Raw genomic sequence first — 14,088 nt, 5'->3', positions numbered from 1 at the left:
ATCTATCTATCTATCTATCTCTGTACTAGTAATTAAGATTTGATTTTAAGAGTAGTAGTTAGCTAAGAGTAAGATGATTAGGAAACAGCATTTGCATTTCATTGTCATCGGTGGTGATCTGATGAGACTAAATGTAATGAGGCGAGGAGGGAATGCGTGCACAGTAACAACCGACCAAAACCAAAGAATTAGGCTGTCTCCTGACGACAAAACACATGCTTACAGGGAGCATCAGAGAAGGAATGGCTGCTAATTGGACCAGTGGGCTCCACACCCTCCCTGGACCTGCCTGTTTATCTACATTGGGCCTTGTTGGCCCATTACCTTCAAAGCTACCTCCCTCCATCTCAATCTATTGCTACCTGGCGCCTGCCATATTTCTCAGTTTACATGAAAGACGCGCATACATGATTAAATTCATATCCTTCAGTTTTATATATTTGTAACTTTTTCAGAGTAAAGATCATGATATTGATAATGTGCTGGCTTTGTCAGAAAAGCCAAGGTATTAGTTAATACATTTGTAACTACTCACTAACCCCAACTGCCAAGCGCCCAATGCAAATTCAACTCGACCGGATGGATCATTGCTAATACTGTGAAACGTGTTCTAATCAATGATCATCGGCTGAATGCAGTGCATGTTCAACCACCTAAAGCTTGCATTTCAAGCAGCTTCAGATTAACTACTGCAATATAATGTCCACTACCAACAACTATATAACATACGTATACGTACGGTCTTATCTTCTTTACCGGCCGTATGCGTGTGACCATGCATGCATGAATGATATGATTTAGCTGATAAAATCTGCATTTGCAAAACTGCAAAAGAGAAAAATTCAGAGATGCATATGGTGCTGTTAGTTCACATGTCGTACAGAGACTTTAGAGCTAGGATCCAAACCCCCAATTCGATCATTGATAGTGACCACTTACTCGTTCGATCGATCGGTCGATCTACGGCGATCTATCATTCTATCCAGCGTCGATCCATGGATGCATCTATCTATCTGTGTCCATCTCATGACAAGGAAATTCAGCTAAGCTAGACGCATAGTGTGGTCCGTGTACTGCCAGTTGATGGCTTCAGCAGCATACGAGTGCTAGCTAGCAATCGTGGCCATGCAAATTAGCTTCAAAATCGTTCGATCACAAATTGGAATGGGAGCAAATTAGCAGAGCTGTCTGAATCTATGTGGAATTACATACTACACTCCAATTTCAGGAATGTGTCATCTGCTAGATATGCTTGTTAGGTAGATTATTGCTGCTGCTGCTGATGATGATCCATCAATTAATGGTAAGTAATTCAGTGCTGGTTTAAGCAGAGATGGATATGACAAAATGGTGCCAGCAACACCCTAATCAGGGTGGAAACATGAGCAAAACAAGTGATATATATGCACATTTATGTAGGACAAAAAAACAAAAGAAATGGGCTGTTTCTGCTGGCTAGGTTGGACCAAAAGGATGGAATGGAATACCCCCTCCATCCATGTTTTTCTGGGGTGGGCCCACACCCCCACAGGCCACCACTGGCAACAACTGGCCAACTCGTGAAGTCAGAATACAGATCACAACCCAAAATCACTCAATAAATTCAAAGAAAAAAATGTTCTTTTTCAAAAAAAAAAAGGAATGCCAATAGTTTAAATTTAAGTATGAAAATCACCAAAAATGTCCACTACCAGAACCTTTTTTTTCCTACAAGCACCAAAGAAGAGCATGAGTTGTCATTTTATTTTCTTATTAAAACAACAATATACTTGGTATTTATTATACATGCATATATATATATATATATATATATATATGTATAGGAAAAATAATTACACTCCTAGTATTATATTAATCCCTAGTGACTAGTGACTTGTAGTGAGTGAGAGTGAGAGTAGGCTTTAACTTGGGGCATCAACCTCCCTCTTCTTCTTCTTCTTCTTCTTTCTTTCTATTCCTTTCCTTCCTCCTCACTTCTTCCTTCTTCTTCCTCCTCCACTCTCCTCTCCCCTCCATCCAACGCTGCTTCGTCTTTGGAGTTGGAGTTGGAGTTGGACACCACCCACCGGCACCTAGCTAGGCTTCTCTACCATCATCTGTGATCTTTCTTGTCGAGAGAGAGAGCAAGCAGTTGCATGCCTGATTGGTCAGCGAGTGAGCTGCTGGTGGCGGTGGCGGCCGCGCTTATTCGGCGGTGGTGACTGTCCCGGCGATGTCGGGAGCTGACCGGCTAAGCATCCGCGCCGCGGCGCTGGCGCTCGACGATGCTGCCGCCGGGAGGGACAAGCCGGACACCAAGCGTGACGTCTTCGCGGATCTTGGCTCGCCGGTGTCGCCGCTGCGGCTGCGGCCTGGCGGCGCCGCGGCCACGCCGTCGTCGTCCTCCTCGTCCGCTGGCTCGGCCAAGTCGCCCGCGCTGTGCAATGCTGGGGCGGGGGTGGGTAGGGGAGGAGGAGGAGGCCGGGGGAGCCACTCGGGCGAGCTGGTGGCGGAGGGGAACCCGCCGCGGCCGCCAGGGCACCGCCGCTCCGGATCTGGGCCTCTGATATTCTCCGGCGGGAGCAGCAGCGCCGGGAGCGGAGGAGGAGGAGGAGGCTGCGGCGGCGGGAGCACGGCGAGCTCGCCGCTGACCAATGCGCTGCCTACCGGTAACATCTGCCCGTCCGGCCGCGTCGCGAGCGCGGCGCCTGCGCCGCCCCGACGCGCCCGTCCCGACGTGCTTGGATCCGGCACGGGGCACTATGGCCACGGCAGCATCATGAGAGGCGGCGGCGGCATGGCTCCCCCTAGAAGCAGCATTGACGCCAGTCCGTACCACGGCAGCTACTCGAGGTCGCCGGCGCCGCAGGGCAGCAGCGGGGGTCTCCAGGAGGTGACCAGGGCCGGGAACGAGTGGTACAAGAAGGGCCATTACGGCGAGGCGCTGCGGCACTACGACCAGGCGGTGGCGCTGTGCCCGGACAGCGCCGCGTGCCACAGCAACCGCGCCGCCGCGCTCATCGGCCTCGGCCGCCTCGCCGAAGCGCTCCGCGAGTGCGAGGAGGCCATCCGCCGTGACCCGGCGAGCGGCCGCGCGCACAGCCGCCTCGCCGCGCTCTGCCTCCGGTGAGATTCTTTCGCCCTTGCGCGTTCGCAGATTCGTGTGCTCCACAGCCCCAAACGGATTCACAGATCTCGCCTTGACATCTCCGATCTTTGATGCTTTCGTCTTTGCTTATGCATTAGTGCCGTACTCACTTTCTTGAGAGACAGTGTAGATGCCTGACATAACTTGTGGGTCAATAGAACAGGGAATTGTTACCGATATATGCTGCTCCGTATACCTACCGTTTCTCTTGTCTTCTTGTTTGTTTGATTTGAGATGATCAGTAGCTTTGCCTTTGCTGATCACCACCAGTAACAAATTTACTTGTTTTGGAAGTAAAAGTTTGATCTTGAAGTTACTGAGAAGTTTTTTTTTTTTTTTTAACTGAAGTTGGCTAGCAATTGTGTGGTGAGACTGGGAGGTCTGGAAATGTTTGTATCTTTGCCTCTTTGGTTGGTATGCTGAAGTTAATCAATGTGCTCTTAATATGATTCGCATCAAAACAATGTAGTTGAGAGTGAGTGCTTACCTGTATTGTACATTGTATTTAGACCGTAGTACAGGGGAGTCAGTGGTGGTCCTAATCTATTCAGTGCTAACGTTCAATCAATTTATGGGCAGTAGCTGTTTGATTTTGTCACTGAAAATTGCACCATGACGGCTGCATGCAGGTTTGGAATGGTTGAGAGGGCAAGGGAGCACTTCATGTTAGCTGGGCAAGTAAATCAGTCAGACCCAGCTGAGTTTCAGAGGCTCCAAGAGGTGGAAAGACATCTGGGGCGATGCATGGATGCGAGGAAAACTGGAGACTGGAAGAGTGCGCTAAGGGAAGCAGATGCTGCCATTGCCAATGGAGCGGATTCCTCTCAGTTGGTAATATCCCCTTCCAGCTTATATCTTTGTTGTCCTGTAGGCATTGTTGCTTTGTGGCCAGTGTTAAAACTCAGTCAATGAACATGGAATCGAATTACGGTTGCAGCTTCTTGCCTTACGGTCTGAAGCACTTCTCCGTCTCAACAAACTAGAGGAGGCCGATTCGACTATTACAAGCTTGTCAAAACTGGACATTGCATCGCTATCTTCAATGTCAACTAAACTATCGGGCATGGTTGCTGATTCATATGTTCATGTTGTCGAAGCCCAGGTCAACATGGCTTTTGGAAGGTGTGTATGATTCTCATCTTGATAATTATGATTTGTTTTCGTGGTCCGTAGCAAAACTAGCACTGAGGTTTATTCCTGCAGGTTTGACATAGCTGTTACCATGGCTGAGAAGGCTAGGGTTATTGATCCTGGAAATACAGAAGTTGGAAGGATTACAAACAACATAAGATTAGTTGCACAAGCTCGAGGACAGGGAAATGAGCTTTTTAAGGCAGGCAAGTTTGCTGAGGCATCCTTAGCTTATGGTGAAGGGCTCAAATATGAGCCCTCAAATCCAGTACTGTACTGCAATCGAGCAGCTTGTTGGTCAAAGTTAGGTCGGTGGATGAAAGCTGTTGAAGATTGCAATGAGGCCCTCAAAGTCCATCCTGGTTACACGAAGGCTCTCTTAAGACGTGCAGCATCCTATGCAAAGGTAAGCGATACATGTATCATTGTATTTCTGATTATTTGCGCATTGTGGTGTTGATATCTCCCTGTTAACACTCAATTAGCTTGAGCGCTGGGCCGATTGTGTGCGGGACTATGAGGTGCTACGCAAGGAGCTTCCTAACGACACGGAGGTTGCAGAAGCATTGTTCCATGCGCAAGTTGCACTGAAGACAGCACGTGGGGAGGAGGTAGCAAATATGAAGTTTGGAGGAGAGGTTGAGACAATTACCAGCATAGAGCAACTCCGAGATGCTATACATTCACCTGGTGAGCTTTTCTTCTACAGATTTTTGCTGCTGTACCGCAAGGTCCTGTCATGGTCTTTTGCATTTACTCATTGAACTATAGCCGTTCTAGTATTGTGGGTAATCAGAACTATCACTGTTCTTATTGACACACTTCACTAGGTTTCTACTTACTACATGATAAAATTTCAAAATCTTGCATATCAGCATGTATTTAATTGTTTTGAAGTTCACAAGGCGGCATGAGCCTGAACATAATTTATGTGGTATTTGTTCAGGAGTATCTGTTGTTTACTTCATGGCAACGATGAATCAGCAGTGTCAACAGATAACCCCATCCGTGGACTCTCTTTGCTCCGAGTGCCCTTCAGTGAATTTTCTGAAGGTAATCCACCTAACATCTCTCTCTCTCTCTCTCTCTCTCTCTACAATGTGCATCGCATTTGATAGAAGTTTCAAAGGTGCTAATACAATCCCCTCTGTATCGAAACTGTTTAGGTAAATGTTGATGAGAGTCCTATGGTAGCAAGAGTGGAGAATGTGCGCATAGTCCCGAGCTTCAAGATATACAAGGACGGTGCAAGAATGAAGGAGATGATCTGCCCCAGCTTACACATCTTGCGCTATTCAGTCAAGCATTATGCTGTCTCCAGTTCTTGAGGAGGTCTTACTAGTGGCACTCATATTTTTTGATGCATATAATTCCCTGTCACCTACCAACATTTTACCAACAAACTATTCTCTATAATCAGCCTCCACAGCATTTCTCCAGCTGCATAGTTACTCTCCGCTGAGCATAATGAGCTAAAGCTTGATTCACGAAGTAGTTTCCTATTGGCTATCTTTCCTTTGTTACCTGTTGCATCTATTTTCTGATCCTTCATCCTTCCAACCTTATTCTTGGATCATTTAGGTTCCTTCATTTGCTTATTCCCACCCATCCATCGTTCGGCCAACCTGCATTGTGCAATTCTTTCATCTCTTACATTCTGTTCTGCCACCTCATAATGCATTTGACACATTTTTGCTGCAGCCCATAGGCCACTCCTCAAGAAAAAGAATGCTTCTGTTCTGACATTGTTTAGATGCAGGCATGCTTGTTGTTAGAGAAAGAAATAAGAGGCTGCAGACAGAATTGGTTTTTTTCATTACATGTACATATACCATATAGCAAAAACATGAAACCAATTGGAAGATTTGATTCTATGGAGGGATGGTGGTGCCACTTTGCAGTGGACAGAAGTACAGGGCTAGTTGCCAATTGTAGAGAGAAGATAGATGAAGAAAGACAATGTAATTGGTAGGGAGATAATGAGGGAGGTGGTTGATGTCTCTTTGCATATGCCTCTGCTGGGTCTGTGGTGCTGATACATATATACTACTTGCTGACATTTTTATGAATAAAAATAGCCCAACATTCTTTCTTATTTCTACTCAGATATGCAGTCTTGCTTCCATTTCTGTGCTGCTGTGATGTTGAAGCATGTTTCTGTTTCTGTATTAGCAACAATTTTGTCAAAACCATAGGTGTGCTGTAACTTCAGCAGATGATTTCATAGGTGTGCTGCACACTAACTACTTATAGTCGGTGAGAAACTGCAAAAGTAGCAGATGATTTCATAATTTTGATTGTCTGATTTAGATTGGGCCCACCTGTCAGGATTGTGCTAATGTTGTTTAGGCAGCAAGTACCTCCTACTGTAGTATAATACTGCTCCTACAGGAATAGGAGTAGCTGCTTTTGCAGCAGATTTCATGCACAGCACAGCAGTAACAGGAATATCTTGGAGAAAGAAGCACCGGCCACGCTCTTGTTTACTTGTTTTTTTGCATCATTTGTGGCTGAAGATTGAAGCACCTGTCGTCCAGCAATGTGCTTGTCGCAACTTCCCACGAACTTGGTAGTGAGTGTAAGAAAGAAAGAGAAAAAGAAAGCTTTATTTTTCCTCTGAGAATCGAAGAAGATCCAGCCATAGATTTCAGAGTGGTTTTCGTCAGTTCTGAAAGCCTTGCACTTTTTTCAGTGGATTGGCTGATATACTCCAGCCTCCAGGTGTCGACTGACTGCTGTGCAATGCAAATACTAGTACTAGCAACAACGTGACGTGATTTGGTCGTCAGAGTCTCGAGAGATGATAGTCCAATCCAATGCAATGCTGCCATCTTTTTGGGTGTGTTTAGTTTACGTCAAAATTAGAAGTTTGGGTCCTGTTTAGTTTCAAAGTTTTTTTTTCAAACTTTCAATTTTCCATCATATCAAACCTTTTATACACACACAACTTTTCTATCACATCGTACCAATTTCAACAAAACTTTCAACTTCAGTGTGAACTAAACATAGCCTTGGTTAAATTGGAACGATGTGATGGAAAAGTTGAAAGTTTATGTGTGTAGAAAAATTTTGATATGATGGAAAAGTTGGAAGTTCGAAGAAAAAGTTTAGAACTAAACAATATTGGACACTTGGCCATCTCATTGATGAAACCAATCAGGATTCTTCTGCACGCTAGAATTGCAGTCCTATGGCGATCTGACTGAAACCAATCAAGCTGTGGGTGCTTTGCAGTTTGCACACACACATGTTCAGGTCCACATGATGAACGAGATGTAGTGCAGGTTACTTGATCACTGTGCAGGGTTTGGTAGGAGTAGCAGCAATGTTGATTGTAGTAACTAGAGATTGTCTTCTGGTTCTTGACTTGATCACTGGAATGTGTCGTACTGCAGATACTAATGCACAATGAATGTAATGTTAATGTTAAAAAAGAAACAACAGCTACTACTACTGCTTGGCTGATGAAGAGGTAGTAATGCTGGATCTCTTGGTGTAGAAGTGAAGCAAGCTGCTTAGCAATCTTGTCGGAATTTCTGCGTAGAGACCGGGCTCGTGTGAATTCAGATACAGAAGAGTAGTTAGCTTAGCTGAGTGAGCCATGTGAGTGTGTCACTGACCATTTCATCGCTGGGTTGTCGGTGAAGCCTGCCTGCCATTAACAACAAGGGTACCAACACATGTTCTGCTCATCGACACTCGTTGACGCGTGTCCCATTCCATTGCTTGTTTGTTTGGGGTCGCCCCCCTTTTTTTATCTCCGGGGAAAAGAGAAGTTTTTTCCCTGATATCAGGCCGACATGGCGACAATATAACTATGCACTCCAATCTCAATAAGATGGCGATCAAAGTATAAGCAGGCTGCACAACTGCAGAGATTGGGCACCGACACGCCGCCAAGCACGCAGACAAGCTAAGCATAACACCACAATTTCTGTTCCATTTCAGTCCCTTCAGGTACACGGCTTCTGTTCCATTTCAAAACTCGTTTGTTTCGGTTCATACTCTTTCCGTCTCAAATTACTTGCCGTTACAGGTTTATCCTAAGTCAAACATATCTTTGACTATATGAGTTTATAGAAATTGATAGTCAAATATTAAAATGTTTACCTTAGGACAAAACTAGAACACAAGTAGTTCGAAACAGAGGGATTACTTGATTTTCTGCAGGTCACTGGCTGGAAACTACACTACCTCATGGGCACTGTCTTTATTTCACTATACTGCTATCTACCAAAGTGGAAATATCTAAAAGAATGAGGTGAAATCCCTACTGTTACAGATGTGAGTGAAACCCCCTTCACAAAATCAACTAAAGACACTCCAGCGCTTAGCAAACTAGCACTGGAGCTCAACTAGTTGTTGCCTATACAGCTATCTAAAACAAAATTTTATCCTGGTAGATATCCAATGCATCGATGATTTTCTGCAGGAGCAGCTTCCGGTGTAGCCGATATCTGCATATCAACAGAAAAAATGTGTTAACAAGCAAGTGGTACAAACAAACATAAACTTCATGGGAGCAATGGCTAAAACAGCTTGCTAGTTCACATACTTGATTGCGATTTCACGTGTTCTTCTGATATGTCCATCAGAATCTGCAACACATTACAGACCAATCATTTGCATGTATTTCTCGGAAGGACTATGAAAAAGGCTAAATTAATACTTGGGATCCTGATGGGCCTTACCTAGAATCTCCTGGTCTTGTTGAATAGTGGTTGAAAAGGACTCCAGCATCGTATGGCATTCCTCTTGTAATGCCTGAGCAGATTTTCTTTCCAAGCTTGGTATGGCAGGAACATCACCTTCTGACCATGTCGGCAGAGTTCTTGCTGCTGCCACGACTCCTCCATCAACAAAGTTGTTTTCTCCTGAGGTCAATGCAGCTGCAACACATTGGATAGTTCAAATCAAAGGTTCCGAATCAAGGCATGTTGCAGAATGGTTCGCAAGGTCATGTGTTCCTAGTTCCTACCATTGTGGTAGAGCTCATCATGCAAGCCAGCAATGTTGAAGACCGACAGGAAGGAGTCAAGATGAATCTTGGCATCACTCGAGAAGTTTATAAGCTCCCAAGGATTCTGTAGAGTTTGTTGTGTGGACACAACCATATAAGAAGTCACATTTTTTTTAAAAAAAAAATGACACTGTAGTTGTTTCAATGCATGGTATCGTATTAACATGCCTAGCAATCTAGCATAGCAGCACAACATATTTGATGCTAGAGTTGTTTCCTTTAAGCAGAACCATAATCTCGCAGATATAGTTATACTTATACCCAACACAATATTCCTCAATGCTAAGTCCTGCCAAGTGGGAAAGGACAGATGTGGCTTGCAAGAACAAGCAAGAATTAAAATCAAACACATGATCATACCGTTGGTGATGAGAAACCATATCTTTCCATAAATGAGCTGTTCACTCCACTCATATAATCAATTGTCATCTGTACTGGGTCCATAGAATGAAATGATCAAACTGGTTTGAAATTTTGGATGGCATTTAAGTAAAGTTGGCAACTTTCCATGCAAATAAGGAATTTTTAATTATAATATAACATTAAACTAGTCGCTCTTTGCTCACAAGGAAGCTAATTGTACTCTAAGCTCTAAACAGTACCTCATCTCCTTTTTTGACAGCACGCCCAGCCTTAATCATGACTTCAACCATACGATCTTTGAAACGCCAATGCAGGAAACAATTAGCATCAGGTGAATGATTCAGCATATCTGGAGACAAATAGGCAAGCTGTAAGTTATGATGAGACTCAGTATCAGTAATCAGAAGCTAGAATATGCTGATTATCAGAACAGTATAGTTTTGAATTTCATGCCTTTGTGATAATTATTAAGTAATTCAATGTAACTATACTGCCTGACTAGAACGTCTAGAAGGAATAAAGCGTAGTATTGGTGTGAAAAATGACAATAGATATTAGTTAGATCCTTATTCCAACAGAGTTTAACCATACAGAAGTAGTGCTGATATTAGAAAATATAATATCTTGGATCAGTTGGTAACTATGATTTACTGTGCAAGTAACATTAGCGCTATAACATTATAAAAACCTTTATAGCATTCGCCAGCTCAAAATAAATGGAGCAAAAGATCCCTCAGACCGCAGCCTTGACTTAGACTGTTAGACATCTGATTATCATCGCAAGCTGAAGAAACTAAGTGATTTTATTCTTAATTTTAGTAATCGGTGCTTAATACACACTGAAAATAAAAATAAAGAGCATAAAGGGGAACAGATAAGAAAACATGTACCAGCATACGGCACTAGGACATTTGCATCTTGGAGGAAGGCTCCCATTCTCAGTTTCAAATTGACAGAGCGAGACTGAACAATACTCAGTGCCCATAGAAATCTTTCGTGGTCAGGGGCAAGACGCTTTAGCTTTAGAGGGATTGTTTTATGCTGGACATTACCCATCAAGCTAGTGTTAGATGTACCCAAGCCAGCGAAGTTGATCAAATAGTACAGAAGTGTACCCAATGTTTTTGCCAAAAATCAATTGCTCTCTTCTGGTTCTTTAACATTTTCGTGGCAAGATCTTGGTCTTCTAGTTCCATTAGATCGTCCTGGCAAGCCAGGCATGTAAATTCATTCAAACTGTATTGTCAGGTTTAAGAAGACTACAATTCATTTTGTTTAGATTTACAATACCTTTGGTGCCAAAAGCAAGCTAGTGCATTCATCAACACTAGGCAAAAAATCACCATATAGCTGCCAAAAGTTGTCTTCTACATCAAATGCATAGAGAAGAAGGCAAGCTAACCTTAGATCCCAATCTGTCTGCAAGAGGGTACAGATTGCGTTAGGATGCAGTCTACATCACTTATGAAGCTTTGACACCGCATGAAGGAAGAAAACAGGTTGCAAGTGTTGAGTAATACCATCCCTTTTATCCAATATAACAGCTTATTTTCATAGTAGATGGAATGGGCAGTCAAAGCGCTATTGAATCTTAATTACACAATGTTCCTCATAAGTGATTCTGTAGAAACTAAAAAACACAAACTCTGGAATGCACATACAGTCTTCACTGGAACATACCATAATTAGAGGGTTAGAGGGCTCCATTTACCTCAGGATCTGTTGATTCAATGATGTCAAATATGGGATGGCCTAGTGGAATAATGTCGGGGAAAAACATCCAAGGGCGTTTTTGAGTTATAGTCAGCATCAGCTCCAATGGAATCTCCATAATCACCTGATAAAGTGAAATGAATTTTTATATATATGCCAAGAAGATTATGCATAAGTGTGTGATTAAACTTAACTAGTTCTTAAAAAAGTAGTGAACACACGAGCAAGCTGCCTCATGATTTCTGAAATAGAACAGTTCTATGTGGTATATTAAAGTGAAGCACTAGCAAGCTTTAGTTGCATCCAGAAACTGAATGTGAGCAGTCCTTACACCATATTTGATTATTTGCATAGCATTATAAAAGGCAGCAGAAGATATGTAAGCGTAAAGTACCTAACAAATTCAAAGATTGACTTCATTTCGTACTATTCAGTAGAATTCATATTTGTTCTGATAGTAGGACATACATACACTAACCAACTAGCAGTAAATGGTAAAGTAACAACCACAGAATGTAGACCATATATATGTACTGGAGTGGAGTGAGTACTGGATGTGGCTGGCTCTACATTGTACTTGTACATGCTATTTGTAATGCCCCTTTGTAAGTATAGTACTTATGTCCAATTGCAGTGAATTGGAAAGATAATGATGGGATAGTTAAAGAAAGGCTCACTCTAGCTCTGCGGAGTGGGTCGACGTCCCGGGAGGCATAGACGGCCATCCCATCGGGGCCTTCCAAGAACTCAATCCCGTACGCCCGCATCATCCGCGCGTACCCTATCCGGTAGAAGTCGGGGTCGGCCGGCTCCATCTGCACACGACGACATTGTTCATCATGCATGCATGCGCGCGAGCAGAAGAGATGTGAGCAACGGAAGCAACTAGGCGGGAAGAGATTGAGCACCTCGGGCGGGAAGGGGTCGTCCTCCTGGGGCGGTTCGAGGAGCCTGAGCGGGGGGGCATCGTCGTCCTCTTCCTCCTCGCCGACCTCCTCCACCGCCGGTGGGGGCGCCGCGGGAGGCGGGTCCCGGAGGCGAGGGCGTCCGGCGCGGGGAGGCCGCAAGACGAGGCGGCGGGCGCAGGGGACAGCGCGGCGAGGCGGGAAGGTGGAGGCCGGGAGGGGGAGGGGGAGCGGCAGCAGGAGAGGGGAAGCGGCGGGAGTCGCCATGGGTGGCGATGGGGATAGGAAGCGCACCTCCTGCGATGGAAGAAGACGTTATCTACTGCTGCGATGGACGAGACGAGATTTTAGCCCATTCAAATGAATGGCCCATGGGCCTTAAAATCTATAACCTCGCGAGGAATAAGTGTATCTTAGCTCCCTTATCGTTCGCTCCTAATTGATCACCTCCCTCAACCACACAACCTGGTATAGCGCATCTCCCATCTTCAAAAACTGGTACAAATTAACTCCTTTATGGTTTGGAAAACGGTTTTCTCTAACGTAGTAGGTTGACCGTACTTGACTCGTTGAGTTAGCAAGTGGAACTCACATATCAGCAACTTCCTCCTCATCTTGTTTTCTTCCTCACCTTCCCTCTATCTCTCTTTCCTCTCTTCCGGGCCTCGTTGGGTGGCGACAACAGAGGTGGAGAGCCGAACCCGAGGAGAGCGGCAGTGGTGACGACTGACTAGCCGAAGCCCTACTCTCCTCTAGCGACCACAGCAAAGGCCAGCCAAGGGCCTCATATATTATCTGTCTTGACTGTAAGGAATACATCGATGAGATTCTCGGAGATAGTTTTTTCTTCCATATTTTAATATAAAGGTTCTAATATATCCAACAGAGCTCCTGCCGTTCAATGTTTTTAAAATTTAATATCAGGGTTGACCCATTCATTCGTAAAAAGATTCAGAGTTTACAAGATCCTTTATACAACCAGGGATACATTGTTAGTAAACCAAGTGAACAGCAAGCTCGCTCGTTCTAGCTTAACATATGAACCACCTCATCAGCTCTGCGCGCGGCTTACGGCTTACGCTTACATGAACAAAAGAAACTTAAGTAAAACATCTTGCCAATGATTTCATCTCAGCAGCAATTGAAAAATACCATTACTATTTGCATAATTGGAACCATGCCACTGGAAAACATTCAAAATCAGATCTATGCCACTTTGTATGTTTGAAACCCATTTTGAATCGTTTTCTATCTACCGTATTTTCATATAGACCAAAATACCCCTGCCTCTTACAACTGAACAGCAACACGATACTTGCTCTTGTCTACTCTGCAATTTGATGCCTCAGATACAATCAAAATTTTATATCTAATATCTAAAATCGCTGCTGCTAAATTGCTGTCGTCGGCCACTCCAATAAATGGTTAAATCAGGTGTACAAAATTACAGAGGAAAAAAAGGAAAAGAAGAAAAGAGGGCGGTGGAGAAGTCGCCATGGAGGGGTCACTGTCCACGATGACAGCTCGAGCCGGCCAGCTGCAGCCCATCCGCTACATCGTCGTCAGCACCAGCAGGAGCAGGAGTAGCATGGAGGTCGCCACTGGATCTGCTCTCACCACACGCGAGCTCGCTGCCGCTGCAGGGCTGCACGTCGCTTCCACCAGACACGGCCAGCCGATCTCGTGCAATGCCTCAGACGGCAGAACCCCGGCCGGCAGCTACCGCCCTCCGTCCTTTCTAAGCCGTCATCGTCATCACCGCAGCTCGCTCAACTGCCATCGCCATTGCTGCTGGGCATTTGCATCGGGCAGGATGAGGAATCGATTTG

The 14,088-nt window shown here is 44.5% G+C and overlaps 2 protein-coding genes across 3 annotated transcripts; one reads left to right on the top strand and one right to left on the bottom strand.

The window, feature by feature from the left end:
• The first annotated feature begins 1,895 nt into the window (after positions 1-1,895).
• Positions 1,896-6,353, top strand: LOC127774087 (TPR repeat-containing thioredoxin TTL1-like). Its single transcript, XM_052300361.1, has 7 exons — positions 1,896-3,105; positions 3,757-3,958; positions 4,065-4,249; positions 4,331-4,664; positions 4,744-4,948; positions 5,205-5,311; positions 5,425-6,353. Exons 1-7 carry the CDS (start codon positions 2,213-2,215, stop codon positions 5,584-5,586), a joined length of 2,088 nt encoding a protein of 695 aa, XP_052156321.1. The 5' UTR covers positions 1,896-2,212; the 3' UTR covers positions 5,587-6,353.
• A 1,988-nt stretch (positions 6,354-8,341) lies between these two features.
• On the bottom strand, positions 8,342-12,567 carry LOC127772740 (protein PLASTID TRANSCRIPTIONALLY ACTIVE 14). 2 transcript variants are annotated; one of them, XM_052298700.1, is made up of 12 exons: positions 12,263-12,567; positions 12,032-12,169; positions 11,353-11,478; positions 10,932-11,060; positions 10,757-10,846; positions 10,532-10,682; positions 9,881-9,990; positions 9,639-9,707; positions 9,237-9,342; positions 8,950-9,147; positions 8,814-8,856; positions 8,342-8,715 (listed from the first exon to the last, which is right to left on the bottom strand). In XM_052298700.1, the coding sequence occupies exons 1-12, from the start codon at positions 12,524-12,526 to the stop codon at positions 8,637-8,639; spliced, it is 1,503 nt and encodes a 500-aa protein (XP_052154660.1). In that variant the 5' UTR covers positions 12,527-12,567; the 3' UTR covers positions 8,342-8,636. The 2 variants fall into 2 exon arrangements, with proteins under 2 accessions (XP_052154660.1, XP_052154661.1); XM_052298701.1 differs by lacking the exon at positions 9,639-9,707.
• Positions 12,568-14,088: the final 1,521 nt, after the last annotated feature.

Source organism: Oryza glaberrima, chromosome 5, assembly GCF_000147395.1.
Source record: "Oryza glaberrima chromosome 5, OglaRS2, whole genome shotgun sequence".
Taxonomy (NCBI): domain Eukaryota; kingdom Viridiplantae; phylum Streptophyta; class Magnoliopsida; order Poales; family Poaceae; genus Oryza; species Oryza glaberrima.
This window is presented reverse-complemented; position numbering and strand designations above follow the sequence as displayed.

Coding starts and splice junctions, on each gene's coding strand:
- LOC127772740 (XM_052298700.1), bottom strand. CDS start 12,526: ATGGCGACTCCCGCCGCTTCCCCTCTCCTGCTGCCGCTCCCCCTCCCC. Junction 10,847..10,931: donor GCTTGCTTTTGGCACCAAAG/GTATTGTAAATC, acceptor CTGGCTTGCCAG/GACGATCTAATGGAACTAGA. Junction 9,148..9,236: donor TGATGAGCTCTACCACAATG/GTAGGAACTAGG, acceptor AATGTGTTGCAG/CTGCATTGACCTCAGGAGAA.
- LOC127774087 (XM_052300361.1), top strand. CDS start 2,213: ATGTCGGGAGCTGACCGGCTAAGCATCCGCGCCGCGGCGCTGGCGCTC. Junction 3,959..4,064: donor GAGCGGATTCCTCTCAGTTG/GTAATATCCCCT, acceptor TTACGGTTGCAG/CTTCTTGCCTTACGGTCTGA. Junction 5,312..5,424: donor CTTCAGTGAATTTTCTGAAG/GTAATCCACCTA, acceptor GAAACTGTTTAG/GTAAATGTTGATGAGAGTCC.